This window comes from Rhineura floridana, chromosome 10, assembly GCF_030035675.1.
Source record: "Rhineura floridana isolate rRhiFlo1 chromosome 10, rRhiFlo1.hap2, whole genome shotgun sequence".
In the NCBI taxonomy this organism is placed as follows: domain Eukaryota; kingdom Metazoa; phylum Chordata; class Lepidosauria; order Squamata; family Rhineuridae; genus Rhineura; species Rhineura floridana.
The window spans coordinates 40,670,898-40,691,512 of record NC_084489.1 but is presented as its reverse complement, the minus strand read 5'-3'; the positions used below and the strand labels follow the sequence as shown (position 1 = coordinate 40,691,512).

General features: G+C 39.6%; 1 protein-coding gene across 8 annotated transcripts in view; it reads right to left on the bottom strand.

The window, feature by feature from the left end:
- Nucleotides 1–3,707: 3,707 nt before the first annotated feature.
- The window catches only part of TRA2A (transformer 2 alpha homolog), a 26,313-nt gene continuing 9,405 nt past the window's right edge, over nt 3,708–20,615 (bottom strand). Inside the window, exons 2-9 of one of the 8 annotated variants that reach the window (XM_061587453.1) lie at nt 16,065–16,198; nt 14,521–14,689; nt 12,642–12,710; nt 11,754–11,942; nt 7,710–7,825; nt 7,316–7,423; nt 5,081–5,148; nt 3,708–4,540 (exon numbers count right to left, since the gene is read on the bottom strand). In XM_061587453.1, the coding sequence (XP_061443437.1) occupies nt 4,530–4,540; nt 5,081–5,148; nt 7,316–7,423; nt 7,710–7,825; nt 11,754–11,942; nt 12,642–12,710; nt 14,521–14,689; nt 16,065–16,198 (864 nt within the window). In that variant the 3' untranslated portion in view covers nt 3,708–4,529. Of the gene's footprint in view, nt 4,541–5,080; nt 5,149–7,315; nt 7,427–7,709; nt 7,826–11,753; nt 11,943–12,641; nt 12,714–14,520; nt 14,690–16,064; nt 16,199–20,615 lie in introns of all 8 variants that reach the window. The other 7 variants (XM_061587452.1, XM_061587454.1, XM_061587455.1 and 4 more) reach the window with 7 other exon arrangements.

Below are 20,615 nucleotides of genomic sequence, written 5' to 3'. Positions count from 1 at the left end.
GCCAAAAAGATAACAGAGATGGCACTTGTCTTATATTTAAGGGGAGGGAATTCCAAAGGATAGGTGCCACAACACTAAAGGTTGCTTATGTTGTGCAGATGGTATCTGCATGAGGCCCTTGCCTGCAGAGTACAGCGGTCAACTAGGTTTATAAGGGATAAGACAGACTTTCAGATATCCTGTTCCCAAGCTGTGTAGGGCTTTGTACACCAAAACCAGCACCTTAAACTTGGCCTGGCAGCTGTATACTAGGGCTAACCACACAACTAATGTCGCATCTAGTTTGGCCTTTATTCTAAAAGATTTGGCGCTGAGCAACATGCAAGCTGTTCAGAGTTTTGACAGCTAACAAAATATTATGTTAATCATTTTAAGATGTTTTCTTTTGGTCAATGTTTTACTGCTTTATAGTTTTGAGTACAGGTAGTGTTTATTTATTAATTAAAATTTATTTATTATTTGATTTATATCCCACCCTTCCTCCCAGCAGTATTTAGAATATTAAATTGTGTATGGGTTGGGAATTTAAAGTTGTAACAGCAGACTGTCCAACAAATCACTTATCGTAATCTTTTATTATGGGATACATAAAAACCTACAGTAACAGAGGCAGCTTCTGGGCTTTTTAACTGATTTTTTTTCTGGAATAGCAACCCCTTCCTGCAATAACATTAATTTCCTCTCCAGCTGGTTCTTCCAGGCATGTGCTAGTGACAAAAAATAGACATGAGCACTCATCAAGTAAAGCAATCTACACCCTCTTCATTTTTGTTCTATTTTATTTAAAATGAAGTCTGAAGCACCCCCCACATAAAGCTGTTTACATATTAAAAGGCTTAAGAGACAAGAATAGCCCTGTCCTATCCACAATAGAGATACTGCCTCATGTCTTTCATCCTAGGGTAAATTGATGATACATCAACAGCTCCATTTCAGAAAATGTGTAGAAATAGTTACCTAATAAAACAAGACTTACTTCTAGGCTTAAACTGCAGTGATACATGAACTGCAAATTTTCCACTACTCAACATCTCACTCTGATAGTTGCCTCTCTCTAATCCAGTAATACATTCTGTGTGAGATAAAACAGCATCAGGGTAACAGTGAGGACTGTGTTCTGGTGAACTTTGATCATCAGCCAGCAGTTGTAGTGTACAGGCACTCCAAAGCCTTCATCCTTTTCTGAACACATGATATTTTTAACTAAGTAATCAGGAAGTAATACATTTTCAGCTATCTGTAGCAGGTGTTGAAATCTGTAGTGCTGCCAGAAACTGGTACATTAGCAGCTTCTCTACATTTCTTGTAGTCAAGAAGGGGTGGGTGGGTAGGAGAGGAAGTTGCTAATTTGTCCCTCACTTGACTGCCATATACTACCAAAAAAGGGAAGGTTGTAAGCATGTATGTTTTTCTCATCAGGTTAATTTTTCTGCAAATGGCATATTCACAAGGTTTGTCAGCAAGATGAAGTTAACTTTGCTATTCTCTAGATAAATTACTTTGCAAGTTACTCTGTACAGATGACAGGTAGGGTTTTTTTTAAAACATAGGAATAAGTTACCTGCCTCAGTATTACATTCAGCTTCCTATGCATTTAACATAAAACAAAAAGTATGAATTTTATGCATGCCATCATGTCCTGGTATCAGCTACAGAGAAGCAAACTGGGAAATGATTAAAGAACCCTAGATTCTATGACATTCTAATCATACTGAATAGTATCTGCTATTCAATATACTGAAGTAAGAACTTAAGAAATTGATCTCTCCCAATGATCTTATATTCGTTTTAAACCTGAAGTCTAAGAATTTAAAAGAAAACAATTTGACACTTCAGTATATTGTGTTTCAGAACAAGTCTGAAAGAGATTGATGAACACTTTGATCCAAATATCTCACCCCAAGGTGAAAGATGGCAAGAGTTTGTGGACAATTGTAAAACAGTTGCTAAACTTTGGCTTCCAATAGCATATTATATTAATTGCTCAAAAATATTCTTTAAAAGATCAACTCTTGTAATGTACTGTGCTTTGAATTGCTGTTGAATTTAATACTGCTTTGGCCAGAAAGCCTGGCAACATCTCATTTGCTTAAATATGAAATCCAAGAATGAGACAAATAGAAAGAGTTTTGGCAACAGTGTAGATGCCATGTGACCCTTGTACCAAGTAAAATGGGGTTGCTTTCTATGAACTTTTGTAAACAAGTAAAAGCCATATTTTTAAAGTAGACAAAAAAATGAAAATGTGAGAGGTTTGTAGTATCCATGGGGAATGCTACTTCAGATACAACCCTGTTCACCTGCAGGGAAAACACTAGCCAGTGCAAAACAATCTTTTCAGAAATGAAGTATCACCTCATTGAGCAGTGATTAGAAACCAATTGGTGAGGAGCCATGAATACTGTCTCCACATCCACAGGAAATACCAGACTATGGAAGTCCTGTTTAAGCCACCTGAGCTCACTTGTTCCCTACCAGGTGAGTAGGGTTGTGCTCATTAACTCCACTCCTCCATTCCATTCCTGCAGGCCTGGCCCCGCAGCACTCCACATGTTGATGCTGAACTTCTGCAGCAGAGAGCCTACGGTATTTGTGCAGATTCCCTACTTGACTTAGAATCTGGCACAATCCAGGTTCTAAATGACATGAGAAACCAGAGTACAGCCAACTCCCACTGCAAACATTCACCTTATAATGTAGAATGCTGCAAAGCCTGGCATAGTGATGTGGTGAAGGGAGTGGGGCTAATAAGCACATCCCTGCTCTCCAGCACCTCATGCAACTGAAAACATGTGAGCTTGTAAACATCTGAACAGGGCTATAGCTTAGTGCAAAATCTCATAAATGAAAACTGATTCACAATGAGCTCAACCAGTGAATGTCATTCAGACCCTCCCACCACCAATTACTATGAAATATACAATATTTTGTGGTGATTGACCTGTGAAATGTACAGTGCTTTGTGGTTATCTCTTCCTGGAACACATGCAAGCATCCATATGGATTCCAAGTAGTTCAGGTGTCAGTTTACCTACACAGATACATCCAAGTCCCACACAAATTACACCTAAAATAGTATTTAGCTAAGAACGTCATACAGTTAGATGCAAAAAACATTTGTAATGCTTCTTCGGAAAAAGAATGACAAAGGGCAGGATAAAAAAATTATGCTTCCCTTCAGTGTAGGTTCTAGCTTTGACCAGCTGAAGGCTCAACACCTATATGCTGTTTTCTGCTATCAAGATTTGTTCACGTGCACAGCTCCTGCCGATTTTGGGGAGAGGCTTTCTCCTGACAAACCAAGGATTTTTCTGCATGCCCACAATGTCCAGCCACCCATTTTGCTGCCCAACATGTCTGCATGTACCATATCCATCAGAGTTCATGCCCTCGATTCTATTTCCATGTGCTGAACTTCAAGGTCTTCATAATTTTATCTTTTAATATTAGGGTATAGGCCACTGAACTCTCTCCAGAACCCAGAGATTAAATGACACAGTAAGCACTTAAGCAGACCCATATTTTATATTGTGCACACTGCTACCTGACCAAGGGGTGGTTCCAACCTAAGTTAGCTGCACTTAAGTCCAACTGATTTCAGCTAACTTAGGTTAGGTTTCACTCAAGGACATAACACTAGTACACTGTAAAATCTTGGGACTGGATCCAACTATCTAACCAATTACATGTATTAAATACTGAAACACTTCACTGGTAGAATTTAAATTTATTCTGAAAAGCAAAGTAATAATTTTTCAATTCATAGTACCAAATAGAACCTGCTCAACCATAATTTTAATTCCATATAGAACGGTTGTAAACAGATCAAATATTTTCTATGCTCACTGAAATAGGCCCGTCCTGATTATGGGGCAAACAAAAGAATATTTTTTCAGAGAAGTCAGTTTAATGTTAACCAAATTTCAAATGTCACCAATATTAGCATTGAGATAATGTTGAACACGTCCCAAGGTGGAATTTGTAATGTACACTTTTTTTTTTAAAAGAATTCCCTCCAATGTCATGTAACTATTACATTTAGAACAATGAATGACAATGCTCTCTTTTAGGGCTATGTACTGACTTGTGCTATAACTGAAGATACAGGACAACACTTTCCTCCCCGAAAGTAACACGCAGAAAGATGAACAGATCATTAAAATAGTAGGTTTCTACTGAAATACAACATGCAGGCTTTAACACACACTTCTTTCTTCCCTCCCCATTACGCTCAACAAAAGTCCACTCGCTTAAAAAAAAAGAATGATTTACAAAACATATTACCACTTTGGGATTCCTATTTAGTTTCTGCTTAAAGATATTTTAAGTACATAAAGCTACAACAATTACACCTGGAGTATTACAATAAGAAGAGATGGAAAACTGGTATTTCAACTGAAAAATACATATATTCTAAATGAACCAAGGATCTTTTAATAGGATTCAGATAACTGCAGGGGATCTATGGGAAAAGCTAAGTTCAGAACTTGCTGTTTAAAAACTGTATTTGCAACTGTAGCTTCTCTTCTTCAATAGCGCCCTGAAAGAAGGAAGAGAGAATATTGTAACTATTAGTTCATAATTCCTCATTCGTTTTTCCCTACACCCGGCATCCGTGCATTCCACCTGCATTCCCCTTCTGCTACACTACTTCACTATGTCAAAAATACGTATCTGCTAAGTACAAATAGTTCACTGAAGCCGCAATCCTATTGTCCCTGGGAAGGTGTCACAGGTTCCATAGGATTTTGTGGATCTCTCTCTCTGCCGGTAGAAAGGGAGATCCAGAGGCAGAGTAGGAAGTCTGTCCATGGAGGACTTGCTGTAACCCAGTACTCTTGTGGTTCTTGCCTCTATCATTGGAGCTCTGAAAGCAGAGGGCAAAAAGAAAGGGCTCTGGGAGGGTGGCAGGGAGGCTTTGAATCCACTAGACCAATGGGAAGGAAAATAGTTTTTTAAAAAGCCCCCCCCCCATGCGAAGCACACAGCCTCCCCTTCTGGTGCAAACCCAGTAAGACTCTGATCCAGTGATTTATCCACTCCCTCCCCCAATCTGGTAGGACTGCTTTGTTATACTTACGTGGGCTGTAGGAACGAGATCTTGACCGTGATCTGTAACGACTATAGTAAGGTGAAGGTGACCGCCTCCTTTGAAGAAAATACAAATTTTGTTGGCAGTGGTTCCTGTCTATGTTTATAACGATTTCTAGAACACATGGCATGTGTACTATTCATAAGTTTAAAAATATTGTCAAATGATTTGTACACCATATACATTTTACCACATGGAGAAACCAAACTTTCTAAATGTAATAATTAAATTACATTGGAGGGAATTCTTAAAAAAAATGTGCATGGTCTCTCTCCCACCACCTCCTCCGTCTCACACATACACAAATATATGGGACAAGTTCACATAAAATGCTATCTAAAAATAAAAGATGTAAGTCACTATGGAATACTGATTAATATGGAAACACTGTCTCCACAAACTGTAAGACATTAACAGGTTAAGGAAGCACAACTTCTCTAAGATATTTACCATTACACATGACCAAATGAAAGGCAGGCCCGATTATGGGGGCCCTATAACTCACACAGAGAGCCAGTGTGGTGTAGTGGTTAAGGTGTTGGACTATGACCTGGGAGACCAGAGTTCGAATCCCCACACAGCCATGAAGGTCACTGGGTGACCTTAGGCCACTCACTGCCTATTAGCCTCACAGGAAGGCAATGGTAAACCACCTCTGAATACTGCTTACCATGAAAACCCTATTCATAGGGTCGCCCATAAGTCGGAATCGACTTGAAGGCAGTCCATTTTTCATAACTCACACAGACATATTTTAACTCTCAAATGTTTCTGATCGGGGGCCCACCTTAATACTCAACATTAATATGTATGTAGAAAAGTAGAGTTAGATCTTTTTTTCTCCTTTCCCCTTCTTCAAAAAAAGTGCTGCTGCAACCAGTTATGGTTCATGACCCATAGAAAATAGGAGATGGAAGGAACGAAGGTCGTCTAGTCCTGCTCAACCAGTCATCTCAAGACCAATGTCCTAATGCACACCAAGTAGCAATACTATATAAACACAACTTGACATTCAAGCCCCCTGTATTGATGTTGGATATTTTTCCTTTGATTTTCAGACTGATATAACTATAACGGTGTGAAAAACACATCTATAATTACAACAGGCTACCGTACAATGTTGGTCGAACATCAATTAGCTTTTATATGGAATAGTTTTTATTCCCTGTTTTATCTGATACTGGATTTTTATGTTGTCTTGGTTTTAAGCTTTTTCAGCCATTTTACTTGGCTGCTTTAACAATTTGGTTGTTTTAATTATTTTGTTTAAAATTATTTATTGTTACCTGCTTTGAAAATGTTATACAGCTTGACAAGCAGGCTATAACTGCTAATAAATTGGTAAGCAATCATGTAGATGCAATAATTTTATTTAGAACAAGCCATAAACTACTACACAGACTGTAAACCAATATACAAACTGACAGCATCTTTGAAGCCTATAAAGCAAGGTCTCAAAATTTCTATCCCAGAGGCCAAAATTACTGGGACCCACCAGTCACAAAGCGACAGTGGAAAGGTGTTGCCACTAACAAAATGAGGATGGATAGAAGCAGAGACTTGCATAATTACCTGTCAATTACTGGCACTTTCTATTGATATTTAACCTCTTTAGAAATTGCTAAATTCTTTGCCACAGTTATTTTCTTGCAGCAGTGAGTTTCATAGCTCAGCTTTCTTCAACCTAAGTACAGACATGACTAAGTCTTTGGATCAGCAAATTCTGGCTAAAATGGGAAGGCTAAGTGGAGAAGGCTTTTAATATATTTTTCTCTCCCCACCAACATACCTCTCAAAGTATTTCTACCAGTCTCCTGACATTTCTTCCTCTCCTTTCATACCCAACTTCTACTTTAGCTTCCAGTTTTTCATCACCTCTCCCTGTTCCTTTCACACTTGCTTCTTCCTCCTGAACCTCCCACTCTTATCTATTTCCCTCCTATTCCCAGTTTATTACTACTTTAAAAATATTAACCTTTTATCTGGCTTGCTAGCAAACTGGGTAGGAAGGAAAGAGGACTGGTGTGTGTGTCAGAAGTGGGACAAGCAGAGGAACCAGAAGGTTCTGCAGCAATCCCTGGGGCTTCACTTATTTTCTCCCTCAGCCTGTGTGTCCCTTTTGACTCCATCTCTCACATTTTGCTGTAAAGAGTTTATCACAATGTAAGACACTGCTCATGATCAAGATGCCCTGAGCCTTTTCGTTTACATCAGAATGCATACCTGTAACGGTAATCATATTCTTCATATCTGTCATATCCCCGGTCATATCCTCTGTCGTAATAGGAATCACGGCGACGGCCAGCTCCTCCACCGCCACCGCCACCTCCACTACTTTTTTTTGGGGGGAGACAAGATGCATTATACAAATGCTAGTTAGAATTTTCTCAAGAAATACATCTTTGTAAAGAATTAAACTTGTATCTGGTAGGCTTTCCCATTCAAGGAATTCATCAGGTTAGCTACAGGATCCTGGCTTAGCTACCGGATCAGATACCCCTAGACCATTCACTGGGCAAAAAGTGTTTGTGTTTAATTTTATTGTTTAAGAACATGGTTTCTTATAAATCACAGGCTCTAAAATGTTATTCTCCAAATTAAGCAATGAACTCCTTACTGGGTTGGCCTGCCCATGTAGATTCCAGGAGTGGGTGTGTGTGCTCTCTTTGTAATAGAATAATCCACCCGGATCCTCCTGCCATCCAACTCCATTCCATTTGCATGTTCCATTGCCTGCAAGGAAAGCAAAGGCGCTTTAGTTCTAGTAACGAAAAATTAGTGCTTATTCTCATTAAGCAATATCAGCCTGTCTTTAGTTATTAGCATCCTGCTAATCCGAGTGGGCCGTTTTTTCTCCAGCAGAGATAATTAAAATGCTAATTAACTAACCTAGGGCATTAAAGTTAGTGAAATAGGATTCCTTTTCAAGCTAATGCTCTCCTAAGAACAAAGCTGATGCATTTCTGACACTTTAAGTCTGCCAAAAACATAAATAATGAGCTATTTCCCTTGAAGCAAACTACCATGCACTAGTGTGGCTTCCTGCAGGGTTCACATGGCTGGGATACTGCTAGTCAGCTGCCATTTCATGCTTTCCCTGTCTCCTATCATCTCACTTACAAGGACCTATTCCAGCAGAGCTTAGTAAAATGGCAGGTTCAGCCTATATGACTTCCTAATTATGATCTTCTCCATTCACTCACCACATGCAGCTCACTCAACCAATACGTTGCGAGGCTGACTCCATACACAGCTCCATTTTCCATACACATTCATGGCCGTGAAAGCTTCCTGCTTCTATATGCTTTGCCTCAATTAAGTGAATGAGTTTTAGTTCTATTCTTAATCATGCAAACTAGATTCAAGGATTTACAATTAGTTTAAAAAACCAACTGCCCAATTACATAAATGTGGTATAAAGGCTTGATTTTATTCCCTTTATGGGGGGAATTCTTTGTTGCTATCAACTCCGTATCTGTTGATACAAATCTTTTCTTATTTCTGTGCTTAATACATCATCACAATTGCAACAATTTGTGGATTAAGCATTATAATTAAGTGACTGGAAGAACCATATTATCCTCTACAGAACCAACAAAACATCACATTGCTGTTTGGGATATTTAATGCCTAAGGAGTGGATGAAAAGAAGTATGGGCTAAAGAAAAATATCTGATACTATTATTCCACAGGTGCTTGTTCAAGTACTAGCAGAAAAGTTTGTTCTTCTATAAGAGGTAGGCTGTACAGCAGCAGCCATGCTTGCATTTTCTAAGAATACCAGAGCACACTACAGCCATATTACTCTGAACACACTGGATCTCGTCTGATCTCGGAAGCTAAGCAGGGTCAGGCCTGGTTAGTACTAATGGTAAACCACCTCTGAATACTTCTTACCATGAAAACCCTATGAATATATAAAAAAAAAGATTCATAGGCTCACCGTAAGTTGTAATCCACTTGAAGGCATATAACAACAACAACCAGAGTGCAAGCAACCCTTTTGTGAGCAGACAACCCTTTCTGCATGCAGAAGGACAACTTTGGACCCAATCTCAAGGTTTTAGCTACTACATTATTGGAACTGGATTTTTGTTTTAAGTCCAGTTCTAGAAAAACGGTTTAATCCAAATTTTAGGACTTAAACCAGTATACATAGAGAAAAGATAGTTCCACATGGTCACAGTTTACACTTTAATAAATTAAAAATAAGACCAAAACATTCCATACTTCTATTCAGTACTTTTAAATCCAATTAAATGTGGGCTGTATCGCCATCTAGTGATTCCTTCTGTCACAGTAGCATAGCAAATTAATGATTTTAAATAATCTTCCATCAAAAAGTCCACACTATAAGAAATGAAATTCCTGAATCAAAGCATCATAGACTCTACAGCACTATTCATATATACAATTACTCCAGGACACCCTGGAAAGTGCTATTTTGCAAACCAATCTCAAATCTCTTATTTTACCTAACAGCTTCACATAAACTCCAAGTATTGACAAATGCACAAAAGAGTCTCAGGAATTAAACAGACCCAAAGAAATAAACTATTTTATTTTTTCAACATTTAGTCTGAAGTACACATTTTTTCTATGAATAAGGCACAACCAAGTATATATAAGAAAAATAGTAACCAGCAGATGTTTGATATATATGATTATATACCTGAAACTCATGAGCAAATATTCTTAATCTACATTATATACTCAAGGAACACTAGTGTATTACAACAGTCATAGTATTTGATTTAAAAAAGTATTACTACTGCGCTGACTTGAGGTTATCAAATTTAAATTTTAGTTTTAATGCTGGTGATATTTCAGAAGCTTATTTTGCTTCTCCTATCTCAAATACCTAGCTTGAAATCCTGGTTGGCATTAACCAAGCCAGAGTAGTTGTAAGCTCAGTGTTCTTAAGAGGGAACTGATGTACAAGTGGGCAGAGAGAGTGCAATCTTACAGCCTTCACCTAGTCTTGAAGATTGTTAGCAATCAGGTCTGCATTGGACCACTGTGGCTACCGATTTACATACTGTTATCACAACTTTTGCTTTACAATGGAAATTGCCTTTCATTGCATGCTTAGTTGATGTTTTCAGCGGCTGGGTTTGCATACAATGCTTAACCCATGGTTAGCATTACAAGAATGACACACAGTGAGCCTCAGACTCACATGCTTCCCAGTCTTGCACAGCTACAAGTCTAACATGAGAAGCGTGGAAGCTTATGCTTTCATTTTACATCAACTGAAGCTTGCTGTGACTTCAAGCCTGGACAAATGGTGGTTTACCTTAACTACTGTTTGTTGAAACAAGCCAACTTCAAATTATAGTTAACCGTGGTTTGTCTGGGCTCAGATGTCACAGCAAGGTGCGGCTAATCAATCTAATCCTCACAGTCATGCCAGAAAAGGGGGAAGCCTGCAAGCTCAAGGCTTCTTGTGGCTCAATCTCATAACGCTCAACTATGGTTTTATGTTATACATCAATGCAGCCAGTAAGCTTTGCGATATGATTCATCCTCTTCTCTAGTTAGCAACAGCATAACGGCAAATTCAAACTTCACCAGGAAATAGTTTTATTTTGTCCCAACACTGATCACTTTTGCATTATACATTAAAGCTATCTTCAGAGGAGGGGCAACAAAGCTATTAGCTGTATGTTTTGCCTTGACCCCGAGGACTGCATAACCCCTCCTGGCCTCTCACAAAATGCAAGTGAAGTAGGAGTCTCCAGGGTTCTCAACTGTAGGAAGCCTCTGCAGATAAACAAGGCTTCCCACTGCAGACGTTCATTTTAATCACATAAGGGGCCAGAAGCTGCCACAATGCCTGAGGCTAAGCACAACCCCACATTACCTCTAACACCTGAAGAGGGCTTCAAGTCTCACCTATCATTCTGTTGCCCATTTACTCAGTTAGGAAGGATCCTCAATCTGACATACTTTGGGATATCACCTAAATAAACTGTTCCAAACCATAAATTGGGCTGTTTTACTGTTCAGCCCAATTCTACCTCACTTACAGAAGTTAAGCACCACTTGTCCCACAAATAACTTTGCTAAGCTGACAACCTGTAATTTCCTATATACTATTTGAAAAGTGAGTTATAATGGCTACCTTAAAGACATCTGCAAAGGAAGCTGATTTTAGCAGAAAGTTAGACGGTTCAAGAGCATTAAAAAGTTTACAAAAGTTCACTATCTGGCTAGGTAATTTGTTACTGTTTGAACTTCATCCTTTGCTCTTCAAAATAGTGATTAGCTTTGTTCAGAAGTAGAGATAAGCTTTGGTTGCTGAAGCTGGCTTGTTTCAATACATAGTCAAGATTCACCCTAGTTTAGAGTTCATACACAGCACTGAGTTGTGCTTAACTGAAAATGGAACCGAAAACTTCTGAAATCCACCTTGCGGCCATGTTGGCAGGGAGCCTATGAGCCCGAGGCTTGCACAGGCTACTTCACTTAATAAGCTATAGTTTATCGTTGCATCCAAGCAAGGCCATTCAGATCCTAACAAAAAACACATACCTGCAAACGTCCCACAGGATCCCAGGATTTAAATGCTTCAAGCTACCAAATAAGCTCCCTCAACGATAAGCTTTGTAAAAGCCCCTACAACCCTCCCAACTTACAAATGAATATAAAACTACTTTACCTCTTTAGAATCATCTATTCTTTCAAAGTAAACAAAAGCAAATCCTCTTGATCTCCCAGTTCGTTGATCATAAACCACATTGACACCACTCAAAGGCCCATAACGAGAAAAGACTTCACGAAGATCCCTCTCAGTAGTATACAAACTGAGGCCAAACACTCCAAGACATGTATTAGGATCTGGATTAGCCTGAAAAATGAACCAAATTCAAGTATTAAATAATGTTTACAATAGTTCCAGTTGTACAGAAGTTACTTCATTCACTCACTCTTACTATGCCTCTTACTCTGGAACAGACTGTGCAGGTTATTTTAGGTAACTGCACATTCTGAGTAATGCAGAAAGGGAAAGGAAGATGTTAGCCCTATTTCACTGCTGGATCCAATTTTCATCAAGAAAAGAGGATTCAAAAGGTCTTACTTCATTATGCTGCTTGAAGGGGAGAGCTGGCTGCAGAGGGCAGTATAGCAAACTGTCTGGACTTATGACTTAGTAACTCATCCTACAAAGGTTTGGAGATAGACTGGCTAGGGGTTTTATACTGCAGTGACAGCAAGACTATATTGCAGGGGTAGCCAACATGGTGCCCTCAAGATGTTTTGGACTACAACTTCCATCAGTCCCAGTCAGCATGGCCAAAGCTTAGGGATTATGGGAGATGCAGCCCACAACATCCGGAGGCACATTGGCTAAATTCTCTGCTATACTGCACCAGAGAATTGAATTGTTTCTTTGAAACCTAGCCAAAACATTGCATTCTACTGATGTTATGATGGTTCAGCCTTTCACAGCTTAAAATATGTATTTACTATCTAGTGATGGACAGCTAGAAATATATAGCATCCTAGTTTCAACACAGTCTGGAGGTTGCATGTTTTAGGCACTTGCCTCCAATTTTCTTTCCTGTTCAAGAACAACTTCGTTTAATCGGCCAGGTCTTGTTAATTTCTTCAATATCTTCTTGCAAAAGAGCAAACATTTCATCAGGCATACAATGGATACTACTTGATATATACCACCACCCACACATGTGCTCCAAAACCCTCTGAAGAAAGTAGAAAGGATCAAATGAAAGCTACCTCAAGCTCTTTTCCAATTCTAAAAGCAGATCTGTTGAGCATATTGAGCCTTAATATGTGGCAATGTGGATCATAATCGTTTCTATATAAAATAATTTTTTAAAAGTCTAGGGTATGCACATAGAGTAGGAGCAGGTTGACTTTTGGCTTGCAGAACATTTTTTTTTCAGAGCCAGTTGCAAAATGGTGGATTGGGCTTTAGTCAGTTGCAATTACCTCCTGAATCCCATGATGCAATACACTGAGATAACATGCCTCAATCAATACATAATTTAATCTGAGTTACCACAAAGTCTTCTGCCACCCTACTTGAGAGTCAGGCTGTCCTGAGTTTTACTTCTGAGTAAGATGCCTAGGATTGCACTCAGCTTTGCAAAGTACTCAGAACCCTCCTTCCTCTCATTCTCACCCCTATTTTTAAATAAAAATGCACCCTTAAATGAACCAGTCTTTACTTGGCAGTACGTCCCACTGAAACAAGCAGGATGGTGCAGGATGCTTCATGTCTGTCTAATATTTTTCCTGAGATCAGTGGAGGGAGGGGAGGAGGAACCCAGGTGAGCGATCAATGAAAGATTCTTGCATCTCTGGATGCTGAGCCCAATAGGTTGAAAAGGAGGAAAGCAACTGAGAGGAGACCAGGCATTGTTCTTCCTATGGGAAGCAGTAGGTCCCTCCTTCCAGCCCAGCTGGTAAAAGCGCCTGCCTGCAACTTTAATGTCAGGTTGTTTTTCACTTAATTCAAAACAAAACAAATGATGCAGGTGAAATAAGGAGAGGCCAACAAGTACATTTGCTCTTCCTGTTTTAGCAAATGCTAGGCAAGATGAAGAGCTTCATGTGTTTTTTTCGCGGGAGAACACAAAGACCTGCGGAAAATAATCAGTTGTCAATTCCTTCTGCTGCCAGTAAGAGGCAAGAGGTGGGGCTAAAAAAAAGCATATAAACAGAATGGAGGGAAAGAGACAATTCCATGCCCAAATTTATCAGAGGAGCTGCCCACCAGTCCTCACTTTCAAAAGGTAAGGGGAGGCAGGGCCACGAAGAACTGCTGGGACTGACTTCAAGTGGCCAGGCAATCAACCAATTGATCTTGATATGCCTCTAGCATATATCACCCAAATTTCTGAAGAAATTATATTTGTGAACCCCACTTCCTGGGACTGATGGGACTTTTGGTCCAAAACCTGGAGGCCATCAGGTTGGTCTAGACTACCCAACTATCTTCACATAAACAAGGATTTAATTCTCATTTCTCATGCACAACCCAATTCACTAACATGTCATTAACTGTAAATCTTATTGAAAGCTATTACGTATCAAAGTTGTCTAGTACATGCCTTGCAAATAAGTACTTGCAAATATTTACTCACCTCCTATTGCGTTTTTTGCCCCTTCCCATAAAGCTACCAGGTCTTTCCTCCACCACCCACCACCCCTGAAGAGAAAAAACAGGGTGTCCAAATACAATGGAATACTGAAATTACCAGTTGCTAAAGTAAATACTAGTAGACCTGACAAGCAGAAAATGTCAATGCTTCCCTTTTATTATTGACCACAGAAGCCTGCAAGCTGTGGATGTTTTGCCTAATCAACAAAAATAAATTAGTGTTTCATACATTAACTTGAACAACTTCTCTTATACATTTATTAGCAGTGAGATTAAAATAATTTCCCTAGAAGCTTACACTACATACTCTGCTGCCAGTGTGCCTTCTTCGGTTAGACATAGGAGAATGACTGCGACTCCTTCGACGCCGATACTCTGGGGTGTATGATCTGCTTCGTGATCGCCTTCTATGAGAATGGGATCTAGAGCGAGTGTAACGCCTGTGAGAATGCCTTCTTGATCTGGACCTTCAAATGATACATTTTATTTGTTACAGTCAAACATCTGTGATAGACTATAGAAATATAGAAGGTTTTACAAATGGATGCATTTGTTACATATACTTCTGAAACAATTTTTTAAATATGACAACCAAGCATTTCCAAATGCACATTTTGCAAAATGTGAAGTATTATTTACAACATTCAACTATTCAAAACAAATGTGTAAATACACTCATGCAGATAATTCCTAGAGTGATTATTATCCATGTACCTGTAGTTCAAGACAATGATTCATTAAAAAAAATCTGAAAAGGGGATGTTTACACAATCACTACCACTTTGGACATGAAGTTCGAAGTTAGATTGTTAGAGATGGCAGTAGTTCAGCATAAAACATGTAATACAACACAAAGACCTGGTTCACATTTCATAGTAAGCCACATGTTGCTCAGTTACTCCCATTTTACTCTGTCCTACCTAGAGCTGAGATAAGCTACGAGTGGAAGCCAAAGCAGAACCAAACCACAAGTGCTGGTTAATAGGTAATGCTAAGCCAATCCCTGTGATGTTTCTCTTGGCTCCAGGCAAAATGGAGCAAAGCAGGAGTGATAGAGCAACATGCAACCACATTGCTCATTCACAACATGCCATGGTTTATTTCTTATGTGGCTTATTGTGATGTGTAAATCAGACCACTGTGTGGAATGTCAAGTTATGGAAATTTTACTGTAATTGGGGACAGAAAAGAGATGTCCTTATACTTAAGGATGTGACTTGACGTGTGTGGTGGTAATCTATGAACTTTTATCCAGTTAGAGGCAGGAGCCCTTGCTACATTCTAACAGGAACATTTTCATATTTCCTATACCTAGGGGAATAATTTCCAGACCACTTCCATGGTGGAAAACCTTCAGTTGTCTTACCTACTTAAACCTACATACCTGTTTATACCATCATGTCAGTGTAGGTGGGACTGCAACTAGTCCATGTGGCGGTACAACCTCATCTGTTATTGTGGGGAAGGGCTGTAGCTCTATGGTAGAGCAAATGCTTTGTGTGCAGAAGGTCCTAGTTTCAATCCCCAATATCTCCAGATAGGGCTAGGAAAGACTCCTGTCTAAAGGTCTGGGGAGCTGCTGCCAGTTAGCGTAGACACTATTGAGTAAGATGGACCAGTAGTCCAATTCTGTATAAGGCAGCTTCTCATGTTCCTATGCTACGCTGAGGAGCAATTCAACCTTGCTGAAGAAAAACCAAGGCCTGTCACTTAGAAATCACCCATATAAGATCTTCTTAAAATGTCCAACTCAAAATTTCTTCCATAAACCTCTTACTTAAACTTCAAGGATGCCAAAAAGGAAGTTTTATGCAAAGAAAAAAATTTCTAACATATACATACCTGGATTTTGATCTTGATCGAGAGCGCGATTCAGAATGTTTAGAAGCTCTTGATGGGCTACGAGATCCTGACCTGCTCTCAGATTTTACACGAGCAGGACTCCCAGCTGGAGATTTTGACTGGGAGCGAGACTCCTAACAAAAAAAGCAGTATTACAAATGGTAGTGGATGCACAAATGCCTACCTTCTTATATTTAAAGTAACTATATTTTATTGATTGTGCCTGTAAAATAAATGGTTAGGCAATACCCTCCAGGACAAAAATCTGTTTAACCCACTGTTAACATTGTGTGATTTCCTCAAATAGTTCCCTATTTGAACCAGATGACCAATGCTCTATTAACTAAGTAATCATGCAAATTCATCTACAACTTGATCATACAGACACTGGAACATAAACCATACATTTACTTAACCTAGGACCCATTCATTCTTCCAGATTCTTTTAATTCTACTTCACTCTTGCTTTCTACTTTTCTTCATTCTTCATTGAGTTTTTCATTTTTCATACTTCGTGTATTCTTCCCCAATTCAAACAATTCATTATAGCCTTAAAAATATTCAAGTGCTTCTATCTGACCAATCTTCTGTTCAATTTTTTCCCCCATTCAATTTTAATTTTCTGATCTTTAACACTTTTCATTAGCCTTCTTTTATCTTGATTTATCTTCCACATTCTTGGAAAAAACTCTTCCATTTCTTCACGAACATTAACCTTAATGGAAAAAGAACATTTAGTATATTTAAGCATTTGGGGATTATAAAACTCTGCTGGAGTTTCAGAATTTTATCTACCAAGATTGAATAGCCAGCAGGTAAAGTGCAAATAACTAATCTATAAAAGCAATTAAAAAAATTTTTAACTGGTGTAATCAGTTAAATGAGTCCACTGATTTCCTAGCAGCATTACCCAAAACATTCTACATCTATTCTGCTCCTTTTCTAATGTTAATCCCTTTTAAATTCCATGATATACACACACACTTCAGTATTATCTTAGGACTGCCTGAAGTTAAAGATATGAAACAAAACTTATAGCCCAGATTTCAAAGAGCTACACTAGATGCAAACAAGAGAGTTAGAGATACCCAATATAATGTCCAACTCTCCTATGCCCCATGCCACGTCAAACAGTTTTTAAATCTCCCAGTTTCAAGAGATTTATCATGCAGTCTGAGGGACAGCTGCTCAAGGCAGACAAATCCCAAGCCCAATCAACTGCTGTTCTTGGGATCCAGGCCACAGATATGCTAACTATCTGAATGTTCTGGAATACAAGTTTATTTCTAAACATAACCATTCTATCCCAAACCTATGAAATATTTGCACAGTTAGGCACAAAACAAGCCAATCTAAGGTTCTTTTTCAGTAACGAGTTAAATCAGTAGTGCTGCTGTGCTGGGACTTTTATTCTTTATTCCTTGTCAGAGCAGATATCAGATAAAGCAATACAGGAAAAGCAGATGTGGTATTAGGTGACTGGGCAAACAGGCAAGCTAAAGGATCCAAATCCAAAGATTTAGGCCTTGAAAAGCTTCCATCTTCATTTGTATATATTATGAGCATTAAACTAAGATCCATTGAAACCATATCCTTAAAAACAGTGTCCTTCCCTTCTAGTTTTCACAGCAACCTGTGCTGCTCCACCCAAGTTGGTTCCCTTTTCAACCAAGGACAACTGCTACAGTAGGGCCCCACTCATACGGCGGGTTATGTTCCAGACCCCTGCCTAAAAATGAAAACCGCTGAAAAGCGGAACTCATTCAGTAGAATGGCGCCTGACGCCCCCAAAACACCATAAAAGCGGAACAAGCGTCGTATGAGTGGAGCCTTACCTGAATTGAAAGCCACCGTATTAGCGGGCTGCCGCAAACCGGGACCCTACTGTAATTACATTTATTTTGCCAAAAGCCATTTTGTCTTATTACTGTCTTGTTTCTTATTACAGCATTAAATATTACAATTTTTTCATTCCATTTTTAGATCTGCTTTCCCATACTTCTAACATATTGAAGAGTGAATAGTGAAATTTTCAAAAAGGTATACCATATAGTGCAGCTCTGTTTGTCAAAATAGGACAAATTTTTAAAAGTTAAGAGAAATGTTTAGAAAGGACAGGGACATTTATGGAAAACTGTGTTCCCAAAGGGAATGCAAAATCACAAGGTGACTGCAAAAATATGACTCAATAGATTATTAATATATAAAATCACCTCCTTTACTGACAGTGTAACTGACAGTATATATGCCTGCTCAAAAGTAAGTCCCATTGAATTCAATAGGATTTACTCCAGCTAAGCGGGGAGAGGATCATAGCTTAAATCAACAGAATCAGTTTAGCATAAGACTTAAATTGAAGGTTATCCAGCATTTGATCACTGGGAAGGTTTGGGATCCAAGAGAAACAAATTTACAGTGCAACATTATACATATTTAATCAAATGCAAGTCTCACTGAGTTCATGAGGTCTTATTCCCAGGTGTGCACTTTAACGATCTCATGAGAAACGACCTCAATCCCTGAGGAATCATTCAGCATTAAAGATTATGCCATAAACAGAGAAATGGGAGGTGCCATTGATAATGTAGATAAACATCTGTGAGATTTTGTATTATATTATGCTTGGGATTTTTGTAGGATGTGTGCCAAATAAGCAACACAGAAGTACCCTTGTTATATGGTCTTAACTCCCATACACAATTACAAAACTACAAGTAATTCATTTTATTTTGCTCCTATACTTTTGGCAAGACAGGACAATAAATTATGTTCCTCAAATTATGAAGCACTTTAAAATGGGTCTAATTTTTTTTAACAATTACGGTTGCAAGAATAAGTCAATTAATTGGTGCAGTTAACTGAGAAATTCATCTTTGATTAAATTCCTCCTCACAACCCTAATGTGTGTGTGTGTGTGTGTGTCTCTGTCTGTGTGTGTCTCTGTCTGTCTGTGTGTCTCTGTCTGTGTGTGTCTCTGTCTGTCTGTGTGTGTCTCTGTCTGTCTGTGTGTGTCTCTGTCTGTCTGTGTGTGTGTGTGTCTCTGTCTGTCTGTGTGTGTGTGTGTCTCTGTCTGTGTGTGTCTCTGTCTGTCTGTGTGTGTGTGTGTCTCTGTCTGTCTGTCTGTGTGTGTGTGTCTCTCTCTGTCTGTCTGTGTGTGTGTGTCTCTCTCTGTCTGTCTGTGTGTCTCTCTCTGTCTGTGTGTGTGTCTCTCTCTGTCTGTGTGTGTGTCTCTCTCTCTGTCTGTGTGTGTGTCTCTCTCTCTGTCTGTGTGTGTGTCTCTCTCTCTGTCTGTGTGTGTGTCTCTCTCTCTGTCTGTGTGTGTGTCTCTCTCTCTGTCTGTGTGTGTGTCTCTCTCTCTGTCTGTGTGTGTGTCTCTCTCTCTGTCTGTGTGTGTGTCTCTCTCTCTGTCTGTGTGTGTGTCTCTCTCTCTGTCTGTGTGTGTGTCTCTCTCTCTGTCTGTGTGTGTGTCTCTCTCTCTGTCTGTGTGTGTGTCTCTCTCTCTGTCTGTGTGTGTGTCTCTCTCTCTGTCTGTGTGTGTGTCTCTCTCTCTGTCTGTGTGTGTGTCTCTCTCTCTGTCTGTCTCTGTGTCTCTCTCTCTGTCTGTCTCTGTGTCTCTCTCTCTGTCTGTCTCTGTGTCTCTCTCTCTGTCTGTCTCTGTGTCTCTCTCTCTGTCTGTCTCTGTGTCTCTCTCTCTGTCTGTCTCTGTGTGTCTCTCTCTGTCTGTCTCTGTGTGTCTCTCTCTGTCTGTCTCTGTGTGTCTCTCTCTGTCTGTCTCTGTGTGTCTCTCTCTGTCTCTCTCTGTGTGTGTCTGTCTGTCTCTCTCTGTGTGTGTCTGTCTGTCTCTCTCTGTGTGTGTCTGTCTGTCTCTCTCTGTGTGTGTCTGTCTGTCTCTCTGTGTGTGTGTCTGTCTGTCTCTCTGTGTGTGTGTCTGTCTGTCTCTCTGTGTGTGTGTCTGTCTGTCTCTCTGTGTGTGTGTCTGTCTGTCTCTCTGTGTGTGTGTCTGTCTGTCTCTCTGTGTGTGTGTCTGTCTGTCTCTCTGTGTGTGTGTCTGTCTGTCTCTCTGTGTGTGTGTCTGTCTGTCTCTCTGTGTGTGTGTCTGTCTGTCTCTCTGTGTGTGTGTCTGTCTGTCTCTCTGTGTGTGTGTCTGTCTGTCTCTCTGTGTGTGTGTGTGTCTGTCTGTCTCTCTGTGTGTGTGTGTGTCTGTCTGTCTCTCTGTGTGTGTGTGTGTCTGTCTGTCTCTCTGTGTGTGTGTGTGTCTGTCTGTCTCTCTGTGTGTGTGTGTGTCTGTCTGTCTCTCTGTGTGTGTGTGTGTCTGTCTGTCTCTCTGTGTGTGTGTGTGTCTGTCTGTCTCTCTGTGTGTGTGTGTGTCTGTCTGTCTCTCTGTGTGTGTGTGTGTCTGTCTGTCTCTCTGTGTGTGTGTGTGTCTGTCTGTCTCTCTGTGTGTGTGTGTGTCTGTCTGTCTCTCTGTGTGTGTGTGTGTCTGTCTGTCTCTCTGTGTGTGTGTGTGTCTGTCTGTCTCTCTGTGTGTGTGTGTGTCTGTCTGTCTCTCTG